General features: G+C 46.1%; 1 protein-coding gene across 1 annotated transcript in view; it reads right to left on the bottom strand.

Annotated features, from left to right (window-relative positions):
• Nucleotides 1-25396, bottom strand: part of ZC4H2 (zinc finger C4H2-type containing) — an 81400-nt gene that overhangs the window by 22834 nt on the left and 33170 nt on the right. Inside the window, exons 3-4 of the mRNA XM_086918373.1 lie at nt 5875-6047; nt 2787-2949 (exon numbers count right to left, since the gene is read on the bottom strand). Coding sequence (XP_086774499.1) covers nt 2787-2949; nt 5875-6047 — 336 coding nt within the window. The remainder of the gene's footprint in view (nt 1-2786; nt 2950-5874; nt 6048-25396) is intronic.

The following is a 25396-nucleotide window of genomic DNA, read 5'->3' as shown; positions in this document are numbered from 1 at the left end:
GTGGCGCGTGGGGAAGGGATCGCTTGTAGATGTTGTAGGGAGCGGGGGTGGGGCCGCGGGGGAGCAGCGGCGGGGAGGAGAGATGGACTGGGACACCAAATGGCAACGAACAACAACAGAAAGCAATGCAGAGCTAGATCGGGGCACAGGCTGGCACAGATACTTAATGAAGGCAGTGAATATGATCTCAGCAAGGCAGCAAGTACGATACCAACAAAGCGAGGTCGGGGCACAGGCTGGCAGGGCACAGAGTGTGGATGCTTCTGGAGGCCAGCGGTCTACTGAGGCAAAAGAGGCACTCTTCAGAGGGAAGACCCTGATGTGGAGTCCAACTGGGTCCCATGGGAGGTTTCTAAGCCACTTACATTCTGTAGTTCTCTGTGCAGGCTGCCATCAGTATTAAAAGGGGGAGCAAATGGTCATTGCCTTCTTCATGGTGCAGAGCATCCAGCCTGTAACAGCACCGGTGATGAGGAAGAGGCTGGGGTCATCCAAAGCTGGAGGCGGTGCCTGGTAATCTCATAACAAGACACAATTCATGCATGGACTGATGATGGCTCCAGATGGGTTTCAGTCAGATCCGTTGTCGCTGGAGTTGGGCCCAGCAACAGGGTGGTGGAACCAGCAAGGCCCTCGGTGAAGGAGTGGTTGAATGGCCTGGTGCTGGTAGAGATAAGGCCAGATGCACAAGAGGGTCAGTAGGCACTGGGGTCGGATGCGCCAGACAGTCCCACTGGAGGCCGCTGCAGCCACAGATGCACCTGGCATCACCCTGAAAAGCTGGGACTTGGCAGCCTCAAAAGAGACTATTTGCAGCGACAGCCCAGAGAGTTTGGAGCACACCGGCCACGGAACAGGCTCAGAGGCAGGCAGGCAATTAATGTGCCGACTGCACGACGTCTCCCTGGAGCGGGAGTGGTAACCCCGGGACAAGTTCTGCCTTGATATCTGGCACCTGTGGTGCAACCTGTCCCTCAAATTCTTATTTCTGGAAGATGGGGCCTAGAGTGGGATCTAGATCAGGAGAAGGCCCACTACTTGGAGTGAGTCCGCTGTCTGTACCAGACCTCCCTAGCTTTTGCGTCCTGTGATGTCCTGCTCCTTGGTGTCCTTCAGGTCCATCAGGGAGCATTTGTTGCATGACTGAGTCATGTCCAGGCGCTAGACATGCATGGATGCATGGATGCATGACCAACATGAGCTGCCTGTAGTTGTTGGAGGGGACATTTCCCTACCACGCTGTCTACTCTGTGAATTTGGCGTTGGTGTAAACCGGCGATGTTGTGACCAGAGTTCTGGGTCTACTTTGAATGGTGCGGAAAAGAAAGAAACCTTAAAGGTTCTTTCTAAAATATGAAACCTGTGGACACAACCAACGCAACAGAATCCTACGGGTTAGAAATTATATTTGCTTTCTGCAGGACTCACGCTCTTAAAATTCAGGTCAAACGCGTACTGGATGCAGCAGTGAGGTCCAGAGTTGTGCTGACGAAATTAAAAACCCTGGGAGCCCAAGTCTCTTAATGCAACAGCACTGAAGGTTAGAGTGCTGTGGACATATCATACTGTGGGAAGATCCACCGAGCAGGGAGCACAGCCAATGAAACAAGAGGGCACCTCACACATGATAAGAGAGTCAAATATGCGTCTTTTTGCCACAGTTCTAAGGTCTCATTTGCAGTGCAGCACTGTTCCCACACTGCACTGAATAAGCGGAGCGTGGGAGCACTTGGTGCAATGTCGAAGACATCAGCAATCTTACAAAGTTAATTTGAGCACTGACTAAAGAGGCTCATGGGTAAAAGAGCAGAAGCCACATGTTTGATTACTTTTGAACCAGACAATTTAAAATAATTTTTGTTCCTTCAGAAACAGCCATCTCGAAAGTTAGATGCTGGAAACATGTAGAGACAACGGAGAGTGGCAAAGAAAGCCACAGTTAAATTCGAAGAGTGGCAAACATAAGTGGAAAGCTTCTAACACTGTGCTCAACTGAAGCCTTTTTCTCAGCAGCATTAATCTAGGGCAATGCTTTGTAAACATTTTAGAACCACGGCCCACTTCTAAGTACGACAAACTCCTGCGACCCACCTAGCCGTAATGGACATGACGCGGGCACTTTTTTTAATGTAGTAAAGCATCGTGTGGTCGCACATTGCTATTTGCAAACAGCACGTTTCTATGGAAATGGTCACTGAATTTGCAGACATGCAGTTTTATAGCTAAAAGTATATTGCACACAAATGACAATGTGCAGGCACAAGAATTCAGTGAATATTTATTATTTGTGCATCACCAAGTAAAGTGTCTTGATTTGTTCTGATCCTACTGAATCTTTGTTTCCATCACACTTCAGAATCACAAAAAGAAATTGCTTCATGTTGCTTTCCTTACTGCTGATACTGCTGAATCTGTACAGTTTATTTACAGGTATATACATTTTGTTGAGTGTTATGAAAAAATGACATCTTACATGCAGCTTTCCTTTTACACTTCATGTACCCAGCAGAATTGCCAAATAATTCACTTTATTTTTCTTTCACTGACTGCAAAGTGAGAGGAGCTTGTAAACAGAAAACATAGCCTGACATTGGACCTGTCTTTGAAGCATAGCAAATGTGACACAATGCATTTTTTTAAAGGTATCTTTATGTATAGCCTGGACTTTGGCGACCCACCAAAAATCAGGTTACGACCCACAGGAGTAAACTTTGCACTAACACCCTTGAACTCACTCTCTCTCACTTCAGAAATATGTAAACTTGCCAGAGGCCAGGCCTGGTTACCTTCATTGGAGGCGGCTGTTGCCTGAACGTCGCCGTTTGCCGTGTGTCCTGTTTTCTTGCCACCTGCAGCTGTTGGGCGGCAGCTGCTGCTGCAGCAAGGGATTCTGGGATGGGAGGCTCTTGTGGTTCTGTCTGCCATTCCGCTTTTTGCTTTTCAAAGTAACTGGACCAAAGCAAAAATAAATAAATCAGAAAGCATTGCACGCATAATTATTTATAAAATGAAACCTAACGAATATATGACTTTACCACTAATACAAATACTCCGCATGGCATTACCACGCGAATTTTACTTCGCAAGTGGCTGTACCACGCAGCTTTTTAGAACGCAAGTTCTAATCTCGCATTTCAAAAACGTTACGTTCACCAGCTCTTACTTCCATCCTCCATCGAAATATGCGTTAAAACACGTCTACCAAAACTAAAAAAGGACTTCAATTATGACGTATTCGCCACGTCTTCGGTGCGGCTCTTTTCTTTTTTTTTTTAATGACACTTTAGTGCGTTTTTTTATTGTATGTAGCCTGCTCGTTTTTTTTTTTTATCGGGGGGGAGACCCCCCAACCCCCCATGGCCACGCACAACTTACATGCTGGACGACCAAAAGGAATACCACTTGCGTGGTAAAGACGGTCGTTGAAGGCTCCCTCGTTGAAGAGACGTTTGCGGGGTAAGTGGATCGTTGAAAACGTCATGCGTGGAAAAGACTTCGTTGTAACTGATGTTTCCCAAACCTAACACGGATTATAAGACTCTCTGCGTACCATACTAAGAACACACGGTATTCAAACACCGAGACAGGTGTTTAAATACTTCTTTTTCATTTTGTAAGGACAACACAGCGGGTGAACATGCTTGAACAACACAGACACCAGTGACACACGATATTCAAACCTCTAAAAATACCAATAACCAGGGGCGGCATATTATAAAATTCTATGTCGAAAAATGGTCATTGACGTTTCGATATTCGGGAAGATACAAAGTCGAATCAAGAATTTAATCTGGTAATTATAAATATCAAAGATTGTGTACAATGCTGACAAAGATGATATGTAAGAGAGAACACATGAAACAGGATTTTAGAAATTATTAGTGGCCTGATCATTAGCATACAACACTGCACTAGCTTGGGCGAGAAAGATACAAAGGTATTAAATTGTCAAAAATCCAAGCATTCATCTGTCTGGGTGTCTGTTCGAGGCTGTGCATGCACTGGAGAAGATCTGGCTACTGAAGAAGGTAACTAGTAATCTACACCTTTTCATCGGAATAGCCACAGAAGTGTCCTCCTTGCTAACCTTCCCAACAAGGTGAAGAGTGTAAATGTCACAGGGGTCATAGAACAGCCTGCCATTAGGATAATCCAGGTCAACCTTCCACACTAGGAGAAGAATGCACTCTTGACCCTCCCCCCCCCCCCCCCCCCCCCCCCCACACACACACACTGTAGCAGCAGTTCCAGCATACAGAGTTGCATGGTGGACCTGTAACCATCATTTTTCTGCCAAATCTTCTCCCAGAATGAGAGAAGGAGTCTCCCCAAGGGAAAATAAACTCCTGTAGCACCTGTGGGAATCTCTAAATTTGAAAGCAGAGAACAGGGTAGCGGGGTTGGTGCTTTAGCTGCACAAAGGTTCTGTCTAACGGGCCATCAAACCCTACGCAACTCCTGCCGTGCAAGGCTCTCACCAACCTCTTTGTCTGCTGGTACCTCGCGACCACGTCAGCAGAAAGTTGGCACCAAATGCAAGCCACGGTAGCCATCTTTAACCACACGATACAACAGCCTCCGAAAAAGGGAAAGGATGAGAGTATATGCGATAGGTTTGACGTCAACTTGTTACATTCTCCCTTCTATTGTGTCATTAGTGTTGGACTTCTATTTTAGATAGTTAGCTGGTGACTTATTACATCAGAGATGCTGCTTTTACCCATTACATTTGTATTGAATATAGGCAAAGATTCCTTTGTGTTTTTGCAGAAACACCCATCTTCCTGGAGAACTGTGATGCTACAAAAAAGCCAGCCAATCTCTCAGCTTTGTTCGTTTTACATCATTAGCAGTGATCAATGGTCTTTTTTGATTGTTTTTTTCTTCATCTAAAATATTTTTCCAGTCACCAAATATCGCATCGCCTGCACTGAATATATTTTAGTATTTCAGTGTGGATCTAGTTATTCAACAAGCAACATGAATTGTTAGATTCAGAGGTTCTGTAATCCTTCAATCCTCTTTTGCAGATTATCAGCAACATTCTTTTACCGGATATTGCACAAATGTATCAGACTGTGCAGCCTGTAGAAGGTTTTGAAACCAGTCATCCCAATTGTGAATCAAAATGATAGAACCATGCCTGTGGCATCTGTGACCAGAATCTAAAAGTTGGCAGCGATGAATTCTTACCTGAGTAACGGAAAATACTGGATTTTTTTTAACCAAAGAACATGAAATAAACTATCACTATTTCCCCCCCCAAAAAATGAATCCATGGGTATTTAATGCCCAATTCTACTCCACTGTGGTGTTAAAATATTCAATTTCAGCTAAAGATCTGGCATTAAAACTGTCCATCTTCGCGCCACCTCCGGGGCGCGACTGTGCCACCAGTTTGAGCTTTAGGCAAGGTTGGTGAATCCAAAAATCTATGGTTTGCATGTCCCAGGGTGTTTGGCTGACTGTACCTTTCCATGTCTTAATCCATAAAGTAAATTGAGACCAATGCCACAGCTGGTAACTATTACCTCTCCATCACTAGTTCGCCAATATAATAGTATTCGGAAACATTTATTAATGGAGAAGTTAATGAACTTTTCTAAATTCAGTTTCATGATGTTGGGATATAATCTCATCTTTCTTAGATTTGGGCTTCTAATGCTCATTAGATGTGGCTCGCCGTCCATTTGCCAAACCTTCTGCGGAATCATAAGGCACAACTCTGTTGTTGACGCTCAAAAAAAACATCTCTCTGGATCCTATGTTAGTCAAGACTCCTAGCTCTTAATCTTAACAAAAAAAATATTCCACAGCATCGTATTGTTGTGCAACCAGCGGGTAAACAAGAGAACACTGGAAGAGATGACTTACTCAAGGGATAGCTTCTCCTCCTCCTCGCAAAGATCAGGCAATCGCTGCAAGCCCAGGGTCATCCGCAGCGCGTCCACGTGTTCCTTCAGCGGCTTATACTCCTCATGGAGCCGCCGCGTGGACTCCAAGAGCTTGTTGAGGTCATTTTCAGACTGCTTGATGGTGTTTTCCATCTAAACCCAAAAAGACAGCAATAGGTTTGACAGGCAAAGAGGAAAGAGGAATGAAAGGTAGGATAACTTTTTGATGTATATAAATGGTGCTCAATTGTACTTATCTACATCATTATTCCTTCAAATTCAAAGGGCTAATACTTAGCGGCTGATCTCAGGGAGTGCAAGTTCCCGAGCTCTGAACACTTTCTCCAATCTTAAAGAAACAGCGGACAGCTGGGTGCAAAAGACAACGATAACACTCAAAATTGAAAGCCAAAGAAGCGAAAAAGAGTAATCATAAAAATACAGTCATCAATAAAACTCATTGTAAGATAATAACATTTGACATTCAAAGGAAAACAGAAGAAGGGGAAAGGAGGGGAAGGGAGGGGAAGGGAGAAGGGAAAGGGAAATATACATTTCATAGCATAAATACTTAAATCAGTAGAGTTACCAATATTACATGAGCAATACAACAACAATAATTATAACTGTACATATGAATCTATAGGAGACCAGAAAGATTGAAAAGTCGAAGAATTAGGATGAACACCTTGTATTGACAATTGTGCACCTCTTCTTGTAAAGATAATCCAGGACCACCAAGCAATGACTGAAAGAGAAGAAGCATCCTTCCAACAAAAAGTGATGGATTTTAACGCAGCTGATAAATTTCTTCACTTTTTTGTATGTCTTTATGTACTTCTCCTTTCTTAAAATTCAATAAAATCTTACTGAACTAAAATTGAAAGCCAAGTCAAAATGTTGAGTGACAACCAGATTGATTTTATCTACGATCGATGTGGACTTAGTCCACTTAACTATTTGCAGATAACTGATGTAATGCCCAACAACTAACCAGTCAGACTCACCTCAAATGTAGCATAATGCCATACATCTATGTATCCAAACACACTACTCAAATGGACATATGGCACTCCGAGCTAGCATGCAGCAAAGCACACACAACAACAACAAAACACAATGAAGTTCACTTATAAGGTGCTTGGTTCCACCTAAGCAGTTTTGAAGCGCTTGAAAAATGTACTTAAGTTAATATATGGCCAGACCTGGGACCAGGAGCAATTCATCTTGGGGGCCATGCAAATAATATGGTCATTTTGTTACCTGCAATTGACATATGCCACCCGTAGCCCAGTGAGATGTGAGGATGAGCAAATAGATGACCACACAAAAACGGAAGGAGGAAAAGGCAGATCTACTGACTGTAACTAAGACAGAAATAACAAGTTTACTATATGAGGGGTAAGCAAGAATACCTTATTATGGCATGCTTCATCATTTGTGTCTACCTCATACGGGTAGGTTAATACCACCTGGATAGGCTGAAGCAATAAGTGGGAGCTCATATCAGATATTATTCTGGACTAGATGGCTCCAACGAGTAGCTCGTGAACTATTGGTAGCTCTCCAGCCTACAAGTATCTCTCTTATGTGCAACCCAGCCTAGTCCCATACCTGCTGAACCCTGGTGGACAAAGGTGGTGTGCAGCCACTCGTCACTAAATGATCTCCCAATGCGCAGCTTTAGGACAGCAGTTAATCAACAAAATCACTCTCTGGTATGTTGGACTTGCGTGTAATGTTAACTCTCGCCATGCAGTACGTCTGCTGTTGAGGACAAACTGATTTCAAAGTGTACCAGTCCCCATTGGTTAGGGGAAAATCCACGAAAATGTTCAATGATCTGACGTGACATCATCTATCCTTTGACCCATAATGACATCAGCAAATGACCAGCAAAACTCCGAACAGCCTTCTTATTCTTCTGAAAAACTATGAAAAAGGGAAAAACTAAAACAAAAAAAACAAAAATCACTCACTGAAAACCCGCATAGGTTCGGCCTTTTTGGTCTAGCCAATGCAAAAAAATTGTACAGGTAGCGAAAGAATGGAATACGTGGGAGTGCGGGAAGGAGGGAGCAACACATATATGATAAGTAGGTGGAGTGGATATCTGAGAGAGAACACAGCACACAAGGGAGAGACCAAACAAACTCATTCACTGGACTGCTTAAGGAAAAAGATAAAAAAATGTTCAGTAAATGTGAGCTGTGGAGGGAAAGAAATCATCAATCAAAAGGATAGTAAAGAATGTATGCTCAGGGCAGGGACAAACGCAAGACGTTGAGGTAAAGCCATCAAATACGAAGAAAGTGAATGAGACTTACAAGAAAGCCAATCAATGGTAAGCAACGAGCTGGCTCTACGCACACTACGGGACTCATTTCAAAGTTGGGTGGAAAGTCTCCGCCAGACAGTCGGAATCTCCTGGACAGCGTCGGAGCCCTTCCGGCCGACTAGGTCGGTTTACATTCTGACCGCCCTATTACGATGTTCACAGTCAGAATATAAATCATGTGGCTATTCCGAATCCTTTCAGAGCGTCTCGCAGAGTATTCGTGTCAGTTGGAACTGCATCGTACACACCTATGGACACCACTTCCGCCCTCAGGATTACGATGTTGATATCCAACAGCCTTTCCGGGTCGGCCTGTCTGGCACGGAAAGGCTGTTGGAAGGTGACCTTGGGGGCCCATGACAGGGCCCCTTATGCCCAGAGGCCTACCGATTTATGGCCGAGGGGGTACCTAAGGGACACCCCAGTAAAACCCAGCACTGTGTGGCAGGCACTGTGGGGTGCCTGCAACAGGGAGCATGGTTTTCTGGAAACATCCCATTTCCCCAGCCTGAGTTACGGCCGGTTGTCGGGCAGAACATGAGCTCCCATAGGGAACAATGGGACTCCGACCAAACAGTGTTTGGTTCGCATCATAATCTGGAGGTCAGAACCTCAGATTGCAAATCTGTCGGTCCCGATTCCGGGTCGGCATCGGGCGAAGGCTTTCCACCCGACATCGCAATCAACTGCTAAGTTTTAGGTATGGTCCACAGGAACAAGCACTGGCAAAGTCAATAGGTCTTGGCCCCAAAAGGCCAAGCAATTGGCTTTGTTAATGTTATTTCTTCCTGTGCAATGATCTAAATGCATGCGCATGCATGGCTGGAATGGGTTTTCTATTAAAAAAACAAATTTAACAGGGCAGCCGCTGCGTATGTGTGTGTTGTGACACAATGAGACACATGTTCATGATGTGTACATTTACAATTTTCCGTTCTAAAATGGCAAAGTAGCCATGTTAGAACGGCAATTTAAAATGGAGCAAAGTCAAAATCAGTTTATGAAGTGTGCAAAAAAAGAAGCATGGGTCCCGGCAGCACTTTACAGTTGGTGGGTCTTTGTAAAGAAAAGAAAATCAAAGAAAAATTGTCTTGATATGGGAGCATGATAGACAGCACTGGGTGAGCAGAGGTAATGTAGAGAGGATAGGATGAGGATGTAGCCCTACGGCTAGATCGGTCGACCTCAAAGCTGAGGAAGCGGGTTAGAGTCTTAGCAACGACGCTCAACATCCTGTGATTCTGGGCAAATCACTTAGGGCTAGATGTACGACCTGTTTTTGCTTGCGCAAACGGGTTTGCGAACCCGTTTGTGCATGCAAAAATATCATGGGCCATGTACAAAGTCTATTTAGAGAGTCACAATTTATTTGCAACTCGCTAAATAGGTTTTGCGACTCGCTATTTGGAAGGGGCATTCCCTTCCAAAAAGCGAGTCTCAAAACCATGTACTAATGTTTTGCGACTGCAACTGAGGTCGCAAAACACTCACAATTACCACCTACTTCAAGTAGGTAGTAATGCATTCGCAAATGGGAAAGGTCTCCAGGGGACCCCTTACCCTTTGCAAATGCATGCGAAAATATTTTTTAAGGGCAGGCAGTGGGTCCCAAGGACCACTGCCTGCCCTTAAAAAATTAAACGAAAACGTTTCATTTTTTATTTTTTAAATGCATCCAGTTTTCCTTTAAGTTTTCCGGGGCGAAGTCTAGTGCCTGTGAATCATAGTCAGATGCTTTACTCATCAGTAGGGTAAAGCATACAAATGTTTTTTGAGTTGTGACACCAGAGGACATTTTGAGGCCAGTCATATTGATTGTGTACAATCATGCATTGCCTTTCCAGCACTTCTAAGCTTAGCCCTAAATGTAGTACAGGCAAATGCTTTATACAAAAGTAGGGGATCGGCGCAGCGTTTCCCGTTTTTTCTCGAATTTGTTCATCCCTCTTTGGAACCAGTAGAATACTAGGATAAAGGGAACAGAAATTGGTCAGGATGAGTTTAAGATTTCCATGTATGCAAACTATTTGCTGTTGTTCCTGAAGAACACACAGCCCTCCCTACCTCATCTAATGAAAACACTGGACAAAATGGCAGGTGACTGGATGAAAAAATAATCTGCACAAATTGGAGGTACTTAATAAGTTCACCCATTGAGATATTAAAAAATACTAGGCATGGGAAGAATGTTTCGTTCCAACGGCGGATTTTGAGAAATTTAGGAACAAATTCAGGCCAAATTCTACCAATCGTCATGTGCTGGAATTTTTTTCCAGCAAGGCTCCAGAAATTGGAGAAGGAGAGTGAGTGTTGGTGTTCTCTAGCACAATTTTCTAACCCGGGAGGTCGCGGTTGGAGGGCTGCTTCTCAAGTAGATTTGCTACCCCTCGAGTAGATTTTTCCCTTGAGTGGCAACAAAATCAGCTCGAATGGCCATGCGTTCTTGCACATCGCATGGTGCTGTTTGCGTCAAATTTTCAGTTCTGCTCACGCTACTGGCCCGATATTGCAGCGTGACAAGCACATTTTCTGCCCGTGGCAAAGCTCTGCGAAATCTTGTGGAGTTTTTGTGTAGCATAATGTTATGTTACTGGGAGGAAGTATTGTTCGCGACTAATGAGAGATGCAGAGCACTGCTCTGCCTCGAGCCTGAACGAATTCTAAATGAATGCCCTATAGAATAGGTATGGCCACTTCAATCAAAGGAAGTATGCAAACTAGCTCACCTCCTTTTTAGGAGAAAAACTGTTCCTACTGAGAGGGAGTGCCTGACTACACTTTGGAATCTCTTAGCTATGGAAACGTTGGTGACTGCACGAGACTGCCCAAAGCAGATCTTTGCCTCCAAATAGGAGTTTCTACTCAAACTGAATGTAGAAGTTTACGCGCCTTCAATAAATGTCAAACCACAGAGAAGCCAAATATTGCAGGCCCATGAAAGAGAGGAATGGACCAGGTCATGGATTTCATGCTTTACTTCATTAACCTTTCAGATCGCGACCAAGGATGGGGATGGAAAGAGACTTTAGAAGGTGGAACGTCCTTTGCGCGGGGAGTAGTGACAAGGGGTTCAAACCAATAGGGCTGCTAGTAGATAGAAGCAGTAAACCCCTATTTGGAGAGATTTTTTGTATTGCATTTTCAAATCAAAAACAGAAAATATACAGAAAATATTTCCAAAAAGGTCCAGGACAAATTAGGGACAGGGGTGGTAGCCAAGAGAGAGAGATGGACACTAAGAACATCAAATGGTGCCTCCATGAGCAGGATGAGGAACAGATAACCTTGGCCTGTTCCTCCCCATTTGCATCAGTATCAATGCATCTATAAATAAACTAACCGAGTTGGAATGCACTTTACATGCCAGGCACATCTCCTAGAAGATAGCTGATGGCAAGCAACGGCGATCTATTTTAAATTGAAGATGCGGGTGAAAGCTTATTGACTTTTAAGAAAATATAAACAGCATTTCAGGAATGCTGCATATTGAAGAGCCAGAACTTCGAGCTTCATTCAGCTGGAGTTGCCTCAGGGAGGTTGAATGCCAACCACTCACCTCCCACTGCTGCCCGCAGGAGAAAATACAGAAACGCATGGGCTCGACATGGTCACAAAACCAATATCAAAATCAGAGTCTATTTATTAAACATCCTCACCGCATTAGGCCAACTAGGCATTTGCTGGATGCAGTTGTTCCCATAGGAAGTCAACTTTATATAAAAAGAATGTATTTGCCTACCGTTCTTCACATAGTGGCATTACTTAGATGCAACGCAGGCAGCTCAATGAATAATAAATGTTTTTCCACCAAGACAGGTATTAAAAGCAGGCACTAAACCCCCATCATGCACAAAACCTCTGAAGGCAGCCATGGATGGATGGGAGAATAAATTACTGGTCCTGATGATCAAAGAGTGCATACAAACATTGGTGGGGGGGTGGGGGGCTTACTTGAGATAACAGAACAAGTCAAAATGATGATCCACTAACGCAAGCAAAACATCTTACAAAAAGACTATTTGTGTGGAAGGAAGGTTAGAACGGCTCTATCATCGAGACGGGATATATGCAATACTGTACCCTGCAAAGCTGAAGGTCATGCTTGACAATGAGACTCTTTTCTTTAGGTCACCAAAAAAGGTGTGACAATGGTTGGGGAAGAGGAGCGAATAACAATATGCTGCCATATCCGAGCGAACGACTGAGTGGTACACTAGGAGGAGTATATGACCACAGAGAGGAACCACCGGGGCAAGGAAGGCTCAGGCTGCCCTGGGCAGAGTGAAGGTGTTAGCTGCAGTGAAGCAAACTGGACAGCTGAATCAAAGGGTCAGATGTGGATACTGTGAGATCTCATGACCCCCGCCAATTGCACAGATGTCAGAGGAGCTCCCCCAGGTCACCCTGATGACTGTAGACCTGTCAATGTGCCCTCCATGATTGCAGTGATATCCTTTACTTGGGAATTTTCATTGCGGTTGAGGCGTCTTACGCTACGATGGGGGCGGAAGCCTCTTTGGAAACAGGGGCCATCTGGGAAAGGGGGAGTCGGGTATTATCGATGATGGCAGAGCTGGACACCCCCCTGAATCAGGTTTACAACTGACTGTCCCCAATGCCAGAGTGACCATCAAAAGTTTGCGGAATCACTGGAGGCACTAGTTGGCTGTGTTCAGTTGAGGGCATGGCCAAGGATCTGGGTTGCTTATTATGTTACTTTGATCAATTGTGCACTGCTGTGCCTTCTCTCACTACCCCATATGCCCCAAGTGACACCCACTGAATTGATGGTACCCGAGTACAAACGACTAACATGCTGACTAGAGATTATTGCCTTCTGACTTGAAATGTAAGGGAGATGGGCTCCTACGGTAAGCACTACCAGATCCATTCATACCTCAAACGCCACAGGATGCAGTTTGCAGGCCTCCAAGAAACGCACTTGACGGCCGGGGCACTGGCAATACTGCACAAACGGTGGCAGGGTATGCTCTATGGTACTGTGTACTCCGCTTATGCCAAGGGGGTGTTGATATGTGTGGCTCCTAGGGTTCCCTTTGTAGTGGACCATTCTCCGATTGACTCCGAAGAGGGTTGCTATGTCATTTTGGAGGGTGTTCTGGACGGGGAGCCCCTAAATTTAGCCACTTTGTATTCTCCGAATGTGAGACAATCTCTTTTCCTTCCTTTCCTAACACCTGCACTCGCCGTTCTCTACGGATTCTGGAGTCAGGACTTTAATTGTGGCCAGGTCTGCTGAGCGACAGATCTACTTCTCCACTAGTGGGAACCCAACCACACAAACACCAGGCAACTACAACAGTGGACCTTTAATATGCAAGCAATTAATATTTCGCGTACGCACACCCGTGCTTACGTGATTATTCACATTACATGCTTTACACACTCAGATAGATATGATTGAGGTCAGTAGGGCCTTGACGAGTAAGTGCAAGAATGCAGAATATCCAGGCAAGACACAATCAGGTCATTGCCCATTACTGGTGACCTTCCCAAAGGACCGTACACGCCCACTTGCAACAGTTGCAACCACAGGCACTCAATTCTTTAATGAAAATGAGGGCTCTGCTACAGATGCAGATGTGGAATTGAGCGCGTTTAATATGTTAGTCAGAGAGGTATGCATGACGACACAGTATGGTATGAAATGTGGGTTGAGGTGAGAGATCAAAGGAATAGAGGAACACCTGAAGATCACGTAGCGGGAGGGGGTGTCCAATCCAGAGTATCTTCAAGTTCAAGAACATAGGGAGGCGCTTCACGGCCTGTCTACACTAGATTTTAAGGAGCACACTAAATAAAATGAGCTAGGCGGGCAGCCTGCTAGCTTGGGTGCTGCAATCAGTAGTACAGCACACGCCCCTGTGAGTGATCCAGTCTACTGCAGGTCAATTAGTGAATTCACAGCTAGCTATTAATGGGGAGTTTGAGAAATACTATGCATCATTGTACAGGACTGACAAGATCCTAAACCAAGACTCAATAAAGACTTACTTACGGAACATCAAGACAACCACTCTTGACCCCCTGCAAACGCAATTTTTGGATGACCCACTGACACTAGAAGTCAAGATGGCGATAAAACAGATACTTAGAGATCGGACTCTGGGAACGGATGGCTTCCCCATCAAATTTTATACCACTTATAATGCCCAACTGGCACCATGCTTCTTGTGTGTGTAAATGAAACAGCATGTGAGCGGGGTTGGCTGTCTGAGTCAACGAGAGAAGCTCTCATAACTACTCCCGATGCCAGGACACGATCCATCTGAGTTTAAATGTTATCGCCCCCTTTCCCTACTCAACCTGCATTACAAGATACTGGGGAAGATGCTAGTAAACAGACTGACACCACTGGTACAGATATTGATACGCCCTGATCAAAATGGGTTTATTCCTGGTAGAAACACATTCTTGAACTTAAGCCGTTTGTTCTGTACCATGGAGTGGGCTTGTAGGACTGACACCAGCTGCTGAATGGCTTCCCTGGACACAGAAAAGGCTATTGACACTCTGGGGTGGCCATATCTGAAGACAGTTTTATCCAAATTTGGGATGGGGCTGGAGCTCAGGAGGTCGACTGGGATTCTTTACGAGACACCATTGGCCAGGGTCTGCACTGGAGGGGTTATATCAGACAGGTTCGGCACAGTAGGAGGCACCAGACAGGGCTGTCCCCTATCCCAGTTACCCTTTGCTTTGGCCGTGGAACCACTGGTGTGTCTCCTACGCACAAGAGGACATCAGTAGGGAGTCTGTGTATTGATGTATGCTGATGAGACATTGATCTATTTAAAGGTGGACAGACGAGTATTAGTGGAGGCCATGGAGGCTACTGAAAAATTTGAGAGAATATCTGGGCTACACATTATTTATTTATTTATAAAGTTTTATATAGCACGAACTTGATCCCGAAGGATATCAGAGCACTTTACAATTTGAGGCAATTAAATAACTTCCTACCCTATTCCCCTATAAACCCACATACCGTTATGGAACTAAAAATGCAAAAACTGGGGGAAGTCATATTTGTTTCCCTTGTTGAGGAGTCTGGAAGCCCTACAGCACCTGAGAGAGGGAGACCCCCTGCAGTGGGGTTATGACTCCATTAAATATTTGGGGGTACACATTTACCATACAGAACAAGACTTAATGGATGGTAACCTAGGGAAAGCGTTGACATCGATCCAGCAATCACTCCCCTTCTGGACACAGCATCACCTCTCGCCTATGGGTAGGATTTCAATAGCAAAAATGCCCCTCTTCCCTCAGCTTCTATATTTTTTTCAGCTTTACCAATAATATAGAAGGCACCCTTCTTTACGGAATTACAATGTCTGTTGGTCTGCCTAATATAACGTTTTGGACTGCACAGGGTGACCATAAATGCACTGTATGCCGCAATGGAAGAGGGGGGGGGGGGAGCATAGTTACACACTGTACTACGCAGTGGTACAACTTCAGTAGTCGATCCGTTGGCTCAGGGATGCAGATAAGCTAGGAACTTGGTGATAGGCCCTTGTTGGAGCGGCTCCTGAAGTCCCCCTCTTATCTATGCGTTTGTAATTTGCTACTGTGGGTGGCTGCCTGGTGCTGGAACAAATACAGTCATAATGGCAGGAGTGGCTGCCATAAGCTCCAGAATTCCCATTGTGAGCCTCCCCTCAAAGCAGGCGATTAGAAAAGACACACCAGACGGGGGGGAGGGGTTGGATTGTTGGGCCATGGTAGGGCTGCAGACTTGGGGAGACATGGTTACTGAAGGGGGACTACGCCCTTTTGAGGACGTATTGCTGGACACTGTCTAAATCCAGGACAGTTCCACTTATATTCAGCTCTGTCTGAGGTGGCGGGAGAAATGTGGGGGTCAGAACTTGAATTACCACCACCGGCGGGCCAACTGACTGGACTGCAGATGTGGGGGTGAGGTGCAGAAAGCGGAGATTTGATTCCTTTTAAATGTGTAATTTGGGGTTTTTATCTACTAAAACTGTTTGGTTTTTCATACACCGACTGCAAATGTGTTCATGGGAAGTCATGATGTATACTCTATGTTAATGCTGCATGCATGTCCCCAATGTCTCTCATTGAATTTGAGTTGCTTTTTTATGTGATAATACAATAAAGATTTTTTTTTTTTTTAAAGATTGAAAGAGTCTACGTAGGACAACAAATTAAGTAGGAAGTCAGCAGATGATGACACGGATGTAACAGAGTGTCGGGTTCCAGTGACCTATCCAAAGGGCCTAATCATTGAACAGCCCCCAAATTAAAAAATTACAATTTGTCAATTTTACAGTTTTATGCTTTGTTGTATTCATTTTAAAAAATGTCTGTTTTATCTTCACATATTTCTGAGTCGGTTTAATGCTTTGAGCAACAGATGTTTTGTCTAAAGTTACTAAATGTTATAGAGTCTAGCCTGCTCGGTGTGACCCCTGGCAGGTGCTGAACAGGGCATCCAAATACCCAGTTTCTTTGAAGAGACTCTTCCATTTGCCTGCACCTGGAATGCTGCTTGTTTGGAAAACCAGAGTTTTCTTTCACGCTGAATCACCCAGCTGCAGCTTTCCATGATGGGGCCATGATGCCAAGATTCACAAGACCTCCAAAGGAGGCAGAAGCCAAAGTGTGGACTAAAGCTGGGGGCCCATGACCTCTTCTGCATTCTTCCCACATCACAGTGGGGGCAGCGGCTGGGTCCTATGTAGGAAAACATAGAAAGTGTCCCGAAATCAATACTGGCTTTCTTAAGGCAATTCAGGTTGCGCAGTTAATGTAGCTACAAAAAGAATAGCTAGTCTGCTAAGGATAACAAGCATTTACAATGCAACGGTCTCGCCTTTGCAAAAGTTAGAGCTATTGGCATTGTAAATGACAATTTTTTTATGTATGTGTTTGTTTTGAAAACAGATAAATAAATGGCATTGTCATTTATAATGCTAATAGCTTAATCTCTCGCAAATGTGAGACCTATTGCATGTGCAACCACACACACACACACACAGAGCCACACAAAGAGCACACACACACACACATAGATGTGGTGGAAGTGGATCTGGTGGATGTGGGGGTGTTGGATGTGCTGGTGGTGGATGACGTGGTGGTGGTGGATGTGGTGGTGGTGGATGTGGTGGTGGATGTGGTGGTGGTGGGTGTGGTGGTGGGTGTGGTGGTGGTGATGGATGTGGTGGTGGTGGTGGATGTGGTGGACGTGGTGGTGGTAGATGTGGTGGTGGTGGATGTGGTAGTGGATGTGGTGGATGTGGTAGTGGATGTGGTGGATGTAGTGGATGTGGTGGATGTGGTAGATGTGGTGGATATGGTGGTGGTGGATATGGTGTTGGATGTGGTGGTGGATGTGGTGGTGGTGGATGTAGTGGATGTGTATGTGGTGGTGGATGTGGTGGTGGTGGATGTGGTGGTGGTGGACGTGGTGGTGGTGGACGTGGTGGTGGTGGACGTGGTGGTGGTGGATGTGGTGGTGGCTGTGGTGGATGTGGTGGATGTGGTGGTGTTGGATGTAGTGGATGTGGTGGTGGATGTGGTAGTGGATGTGGTGGTGGATGTGGTGGTGGTGGTGGATGTGGTGGTGCTTTTAATTACTTAAAGTCCCGCCATACATTGACAACAATGTGCGTGTCGAGTGGGATGTCCGCTGAAAGTTTACTTCCCAGACTATTAACAATAACAGAGCCTGTCGCCCTCATTGAAATAGGCATGTGCTGGTGGCAGTAACAAAGCCACCTGTCCGTAAACACTGAAAGCCACTGGTTTTAAACCCAACACATATTTAACCTCCCAGACACCTACAGCCATTAACCGTGCAATATTTACAGCAGCCTATTTTTCTATGATCTCAAGGGAGGGTTTGCCACAGAAAAGATTGTTTGTTTTCCCTATTGGTTTTTACCGGGTTGAGCAGTGAGCTAAGATGGGCCAAACGAGAAATACAAACGTTTAACCCAAGGGGCCATTAGGAACAGCTGGTTGTTGAAAAATAACTTCGCTCTGCAAAAAAAACACAAGACTTTTAATTTTCACAGCTGTGAGAGCAGGGTGGAGCTCGCCGCTGATCTTGGGGTAAAACCAATGGAGCTGACGAGACCAGGCAGTGAGTGCTCAGCACTTCGAGCCGAGCTAGCCGCACACTGCTCTTGGGGTGAAAGCACAGAGGATGACAAGAGCGGGTGCCTATAAAATGAAGACATCCATCAAGCAGAGACTGTGCTAACGAAAATGTATACTTACTCGTGCCAGCCTGGCAGACTGAAGGCTCTGAAGCAGGGAAGGGGCAGGGATCCTCCAGGGGCCAGGACTCTCGCAGATCACCCCGACCGTGCCACGTGCAGAGTCTGGACACCTAACTCCCCGGTTAAGTTGGTCCGTGTAAGCAACCGAGAGGAGGGGAGAGTCGTGGCTGCCTGCAGCCAGCATTGCTCTGCTGTTACTGCCCGAGCTCAGGTTTCCCGCAGCCTGCCTGCCTGCTGCAGGAGCTTTCACAGGACACAACCTGCAAAAACTTGTTTAGAGTGGCGTTGAAGAGGGGGCGCATAGTAATGCGGGCTGCACAACTCTTACTGCGTTCACTCGTGGTGCCTTGGCGGGGTTTGCTGGGCTTGCTTGTGTGCTTCCCAGAGAGACAGGAGATTGGGAAACGTGCGCGCGCGGCCGGCGCCGATCGCTTTCCAGAGCGTGCGCGTGACATCTCCTGTCTCCTGGGAAGCAGCCCCGGCAACAATAGTATCGCGCCTGCGCGATGGCATATGGCTTCGCCATATGCATCGCAGGTGCGAGACCTAAAAAGCTCAGTCCCTTGCCCTGCTACCAGTGACCTCACTGCTGACCTCTTCCTTTTAACGTTCTGCAGTTCAGAGGTCATACAGCTGGTCCTGCTGGGAGAGCAGCTAAGCAGGCTTCTGCCTGTGCCACATACCTGTGCACCATCTGACAAGCCTGCTCCCAGGATACCTACGATTGCATTCCACAGCCACATAAACGATTACAAATGGCATCTCGTGGGTTTTACAAGGCTCTACAAACTGCTTTGTTTCTTTCCCCATCTGCTAAAACTCCTAAACAAGGGCACAAGTCGTGGGAAATATAGTGGGGGGAGGGTGATTCATTTGTGTTTTTAATTCACAATGACACCACAGCCCGTGGGGTCACAATAAGTAATGTTAAACCCTTATAAGTGTCCCCGTTTAAAACTCAATCGGACTATTTTCCAAAAGCAACCATTGTGCAAACTGACAAAGAAATGAGGAAAGAACACGTTTGGTTTGCTTTACGTTGTAGGTTGACGGTATCCGTCTGTTATGCAGCTCGGAAAGAGCGTAAAGAGGCCCTGTTGTGGAGAGACCCGAGGAACTTGGAGTTAGATCCTCAAACTGCGCGAGGAGAGTAAACAAGGCGCTCTAAGGGGTCCGCAGCGCGCCCCACCCCCAGCCCCTGGGCCGCTCTCGCACATAAAGGGAATGCTAGGTGGGAGGGGGGTTTTAAACGTCCCGAGGCCACGCTTTACAATGTTTGTAAACGCAACGCAGGCATCTGCCGTGCAGGGCCGGGGTCACCCCTCAGCCTCATTCCGGCGCAGGCGAAGAGCGCGAGGCCCCTCTGTAAAGGGAGCGGGTGGAACGGGCTCCCTCCACCCGCCTTGACCTGCCATAGGCACAGGTGACAAATAGAACTCTGTGCTTTTCTCCGGGGGCTGCTGCAGCGCTGCAAAGGTGCAAATCTGGTTGAGTCTGTCGGAATGCCGGAGATAAAAAAAAAAGAGATATCTTTCATAATCAAAGGATGTCTGGAAGCTGGAACCGGCCCATGGCGTTTTGATTAGACAGGGGATGTGCGGATGTGGACGGCCAGATTAAAGGGGTCTGAATCTGCAGATATTCAGGACAAGGGAAACCTCTGAACTGGGTAAAAAAAAAAAATTGAAGGCAAAGGTGACTGGTTGAACGCCCCAGTGTGGTTGGAGGAGAGTCAGATGAGTGAGGAAAAAATATCCTGCAGACACCCACTCCACGTGTGCTTCCCAGAGAGACAGGAGATTGGAAAAACGCGCACGCGCGGCCGGCGCCGTTCGCTTTCCAGAGCGTGCGCGTGACATCTCCTGTCTCCTGGGAAGCAGACCCGGCAACAATAGTATCGCGCCTGCGCGATGGCATATGGCTTCGCCATATGCATCGCAGGCGCGAGACCTAAAAATGGATCGTCCAAGAAATTGAATACGGGAGCTGATCTTTGCAGAAAAGACTGCCTTCACCCCTCTGTGTGTAGTTATTGAGGTGAAAGAACATGCTTCAGAGAAATTCCAAAACACTCCAGAACGCTCCAGCAGAGGAAATTATCACAATACTTTTAATTGTGATTTTGTTTCTGAAACGAAGTGAAAGAACAGAGTCAAAGCTACTATCGGCAGCCAGCGAGATGAAATCAGGAGCAGTAGCCATCAGTCAACGTCAAAGCTCCATCCCCCATAAAGAAGGAATCTGCCTTTCAGTAGTGTGCTGTTCAACATCAGCTTCGGCCTGCACTCGTTCTTCTGTTTGGTGCACGGTTTAGTTCTGCACCCAAGTATCTAGTTAATAGTGACCCATAGAGCAAAAAAAGGTCAGAGCGGCCAATCTGTAATTAACGCTGTGGAGTCCAGCGCATAAGTTAGGAGTGACAGCATGTATGGTCTTGGCCAACCACTGCCTGCAGATGAAAAATGTAAACATCTCTAACGAGGACTGACAATTCATACAGTCCCCCTCCCCCAAATGATAAAAAATACATTTGCCCTCACTGTCTCATTCCTAACTTGGCATTCAGTTCAACTGAGCTCCATAAACTCAAAAAAATCTCAAAGAAATTCATTTTTTACATTAAATCACCTTAGACATTTATGATGGGTAATGCATTTTATTGACTTGTTGCTCCATATTTTGTTGATGTTTTTATGAATATACAAGGCATTATGGATCTTTTCGCCAGGCAACCTTTTGCTTATTATACAAGTGGGAGTGACTAGTATGTCTTCCCACTTTACAAGCTGTGGGACGTTTTGCAACTATGGCCACATACTAATAAAATCAATATGGTCACAGCCAATCCCTTTTTAAATGTCCTACTCATAGCCGGACTAATTGTGGTAAAAGCATGAAATTATCAGACATGCTGACTGCAAATGAACTGATTGCCTTCATTAGAAAACAATATGTGCCCAGATTACAATGTTGGGCGGAAAGCCTTCGACTAGCAGTCTGAGGCTTTTCACGTCACATTGTAGAATTCAGTCTCAACCGCCATATTAGGATGACGGTGGGCGGAGTGAAACCAGCGGGGGATTCCGCGGCAGGGGCTCAAAGAGCCAGGCTCAGCTCCGCCGTAAGGATTATGATGGCACTTTCCAACAACCTTTTCTATCTGCCTTTTTATTGATTGTGTGTGTTGAGGTCTGCACAGTGCTAGAGAAGGTACTTCTCCTGGGTCAAGCAAAAGGGCTCAGGGGATGCTTCCTCCAGTTCCAGATCTCCTTCCTCATCTTTTAGTGTGGAATTGCAGCATTTCATACAAGCATTGAACAGCTCTTGCTCATCTGCCAAATGGCACGTTCAGCCATTATGCAGTAGATTTCCCACAATGCTAAATTAGGGTGAGGATGGGGAATAGGAAGGAGGCAGGAGAGAGAGAGAGGGTGAGTAGCCGAACAAATTATATTGTTGCGAGTTGGCACCTTTTGGGTAAAGCATTCTGAGGTTCCGTGACAATTGTAAGTGGTGTTTTCGACTCGCACGAATATGGTCGAGTCTGGTATCTATGAACCGCAAATGACGAGTTTAGTAAGTGTGCGCAGTTTCGCTGTGCTAACTTAAACCGTTCGTTTGTTATGTGGGTTTTTCATCTGTACCCACGGGTTCCATCTTAAGATACGGCATCCATTTTGTCTCTTGCCCTCAAGTAGCCAGCGAACGGACGCTGTCCGCTTCGCGACCCTGGGACTCCCAAGATATTTGCGGAAGACACATGTTCTTTGTAAGTGTCTTTATGACGAGGGGGATGCCACTGTAAGGCAGATGGCGCCGCTTGAGGCTCATCTTGCCGCACGGGCTTATTGTCTCAGCCGTGCATCTCATTAGGCACGTCCCTTTGATGCCTGTATCTCGTGTTTCCCGATACCTCCCCTTTTACACCCTTTCCGATCTCCCCACTGTCTCCGTCTTCCTCTGCACCTGTCTTCGTTCCTATTTTCGATCTGTTTTACTGCTGATTGGAATTTGCTAATGGTGGGAAGATGGGTTTTTACAGTTGGGAACCGCCAAATGTTTCCGCACTTATGTTCCGGACCTTGTGTGTTTCAAAGTGACCAAAGCGACCCCTCTGGGGGATAATTGTGGGAACCGGGTTGTAAACCTTTGTGTATCATGTTATCCTATGGGTAAAAACTGTATAAAAGGAGCGATCCACAGAACCAATTTGAAGCAGTCTCCCCGAACTACACTCGATGTACTTCCTGTGATTTCTGTGTTCCCTGCAGCAAATAAACCTTGAATCTTTGACGTCGAAGGAAGTGTCCCGTGTCTCTGTGACTTGTACGCCGGAGCAGGTTACCCACGAAGGTTTCAGGTGTTGTGCCCTGGCACCGCTGGGTCTTAAAGAACCCAGTCCTTCAGTTGGCGCCCAACGTGGGGCTGCATCAGTGGTACAGGTCCAAGCCCGACGATCGTGAGGAACTTCGTGTGAAATCTCCGAGGGAAGGTGCACTCCGCTTCATCGATCCTGTTGTCGAAATAAGTGGCCCGAAGACTTTTCCCGCGAAGATTCCCGCCTCCTGACGGCTGCGACGGACTGCTGCCCTGACTGTAGACCTGTTTTGGCGCCTGGCGTAGACCTTGGTATAGCGAGACGATTGACGGGCCTTCCTGGTGACGCCATCGATCTTTGAGTTAAGTATTTGTGGGTCGCTCCCAGAGTTCTTGGTTGTGATTACTTAGTGGTTGCATGGTTCCATTGCATTTGTGGTTCTTGGTACTTTGTTGTATTGTTTGACGACAGCAGCCGCCAAAAACCGAGGGTTTTGTTCTTTGCTGGGACTTGGTAAATCCCGTAACCCTTGAAGTTTGTGAAACTCGGCTAGTGTGCAAGATGCCTGGTCGCAGTACTTTGTTCAGTTGTTTCAGACCTTGTGGTGCGGATTCCCGACTGGAGGACTCGTGTCCGATACCTCCGGTTGGAACTCCTACTTATGACTTGTATAGTAAACATGGGCTAGGCCCGATTACCTTTAACGATTATTGGATTAAATATACAAAGAAAGACGGCGACCTTCGTTGGCCACCTCACGGTAGCTTCGAGGCGTCGATCTTAGATAATCTAGAAATGAAGTTGTTCTAACGTAAATCAAGGCCGGCCATGTTTGATGCCTTTCGGTTGTGGCGCAAAGAAGCCCGACAGAAAGAGATCAGACAGAATAAACGTAGTCAGCGAGATAATGTTGCCACCATAGTGAAGAAAGCTGAGCAGTTCCAGCGTGATAAGGAGGATAAGGATAAGGAAGTGTTTGAGAGGCTACAGCGTATGACCATAGATAAATGTTATCCTGCTTTGCCTACGGAGTCGGATAAGAAGGAAGAGTTAGTTGAGGATCCTTTAATGTCCTATCTTATGAAGTCGCCACCTCCGTACGTACAGGGTACCGCAGCTCCTGTGGTCCCTGCCGTACCTGTTCTTCCACCTATTGTTCCTCCGCCTGTTCCTCAACCTGCACCCGCTCTTCCGTCTGTTCCTGCTCCCTTGTCTGTTGCTATCCCTACGGCTCCTCCGCCTCCACATACTCCTGCTCCCGCTACTGCTCCTGTTTTGTTAACCCCTGTTGCTGCTACTGTTTCTACTCCTTCTCTTGTTAGTCCTGTGTCATATCTCTCTCCCTCTACTCGTAGTCGTAATTCTCCTCTTGCAGCCAGTTTCTTTCAGTCGCTCGGACCTGTTCATGGGTCTGCTGGTTCCGATGGTCCTCAGAGACGTAGTCAGCTTCCTGGTAACAGGGAACGCGTTGCGCTATATAATATGGCGATGGGTTGGATGGTAAATCCGCAGAGAAATCCACCCCGTGTTGTTCTCGAAACGTTTAGTCAATTCAACATACCAACTCAGAGATATGTGTTTGACGAAATGTGTAAGTTCCTACATGATCAGATAGCGGCCGATGCGTCTGACGAGGTGCTGACCGCCCTGTCTGAACTTCGGCTTCAGTTCGCAACTGGACTGATAGTAGATACTAACGTTCGACGTGCTATTGAGCGGTTATTATCTTTCCGTCCCGCTCCAATACCTCATGCATTGTTTGTTGAGGATATTGAACACCAACCAGACGAGTCTGGCTAATATCCTATGCGTGAAGTTCCGCCAGTTTGGATACCAGCTGATACTAATGCTAATCCTCAGGTAGTGGCGCACTTTGAGAGAGTGTGGATACACCTCCCATGGAAACGATCGGAAGTGCTTCAGGTGAAGCAATCTTTGCCTGATCCTCGCAAAAATCCAACTGGGTATTATAAGGAATTATCGCAGCTCGTAGATGCTACGGTAATGAATCTTGCCGATATCGACATGTTGTTTGGCAACGTCGTACCGCAACCGGTATGGGCTAAGATTCGTCACCAAGATCACGCAAATGAATTAGGCGGTGATTGGGCTGCCATTACAGCGGCAGATGCTGGACAAGTGGCTGCTGCTAAACCCGACCAATTGATTACTGCTCTTCCTCAGCGAATAATAACGTTAATGAAGACTCTTATGCCATCTATGAGGGTAAATTGGGATAAACTGTCAGCTTGCAAACAAAAGAAAGATGAGAGTGTTTCGGATTTCTTTACGAGGTTTGAAGAAGCATTCATTGACCACAGTGGACAGGATATGGGTACTGAGGGTGGACAGAGGTTGTTTGTGGATAAATTTGTGTCGAACTTGTTGCCCGATTTGAGCAATAAATTAAAGAATTCAGAGAGTGCATGGGCCGTTTCTACCTCAGCTCAGATATTGGCTACTGCACAATATTATGAGAATAGGGAGAAAGAGGAGAATGACCGTGCTGACAAAAAGACGAAAGAACTAAAAACTAAAGTGTTGTTGCAACAAGCGTATCCGCCGCGTTCTA

This window comes from Lissotriton vulgaris, chromosome 4_1 (genome assembly GCF_964263255.1).
Source record: "Lissotriton vulgaris chromosome 4_1, aLisVul1.2, whole genome shotgun sequence".
Lineage (NCBI taxonomy): Eukaryota > Metazoa > Chordata > Amphibia > Caudata > Salamandridae > Lissotriton > Lissotriton vulgaris.
This window is presented reverse-complemented; position numbering and strand designations above follow the sequence as displayed.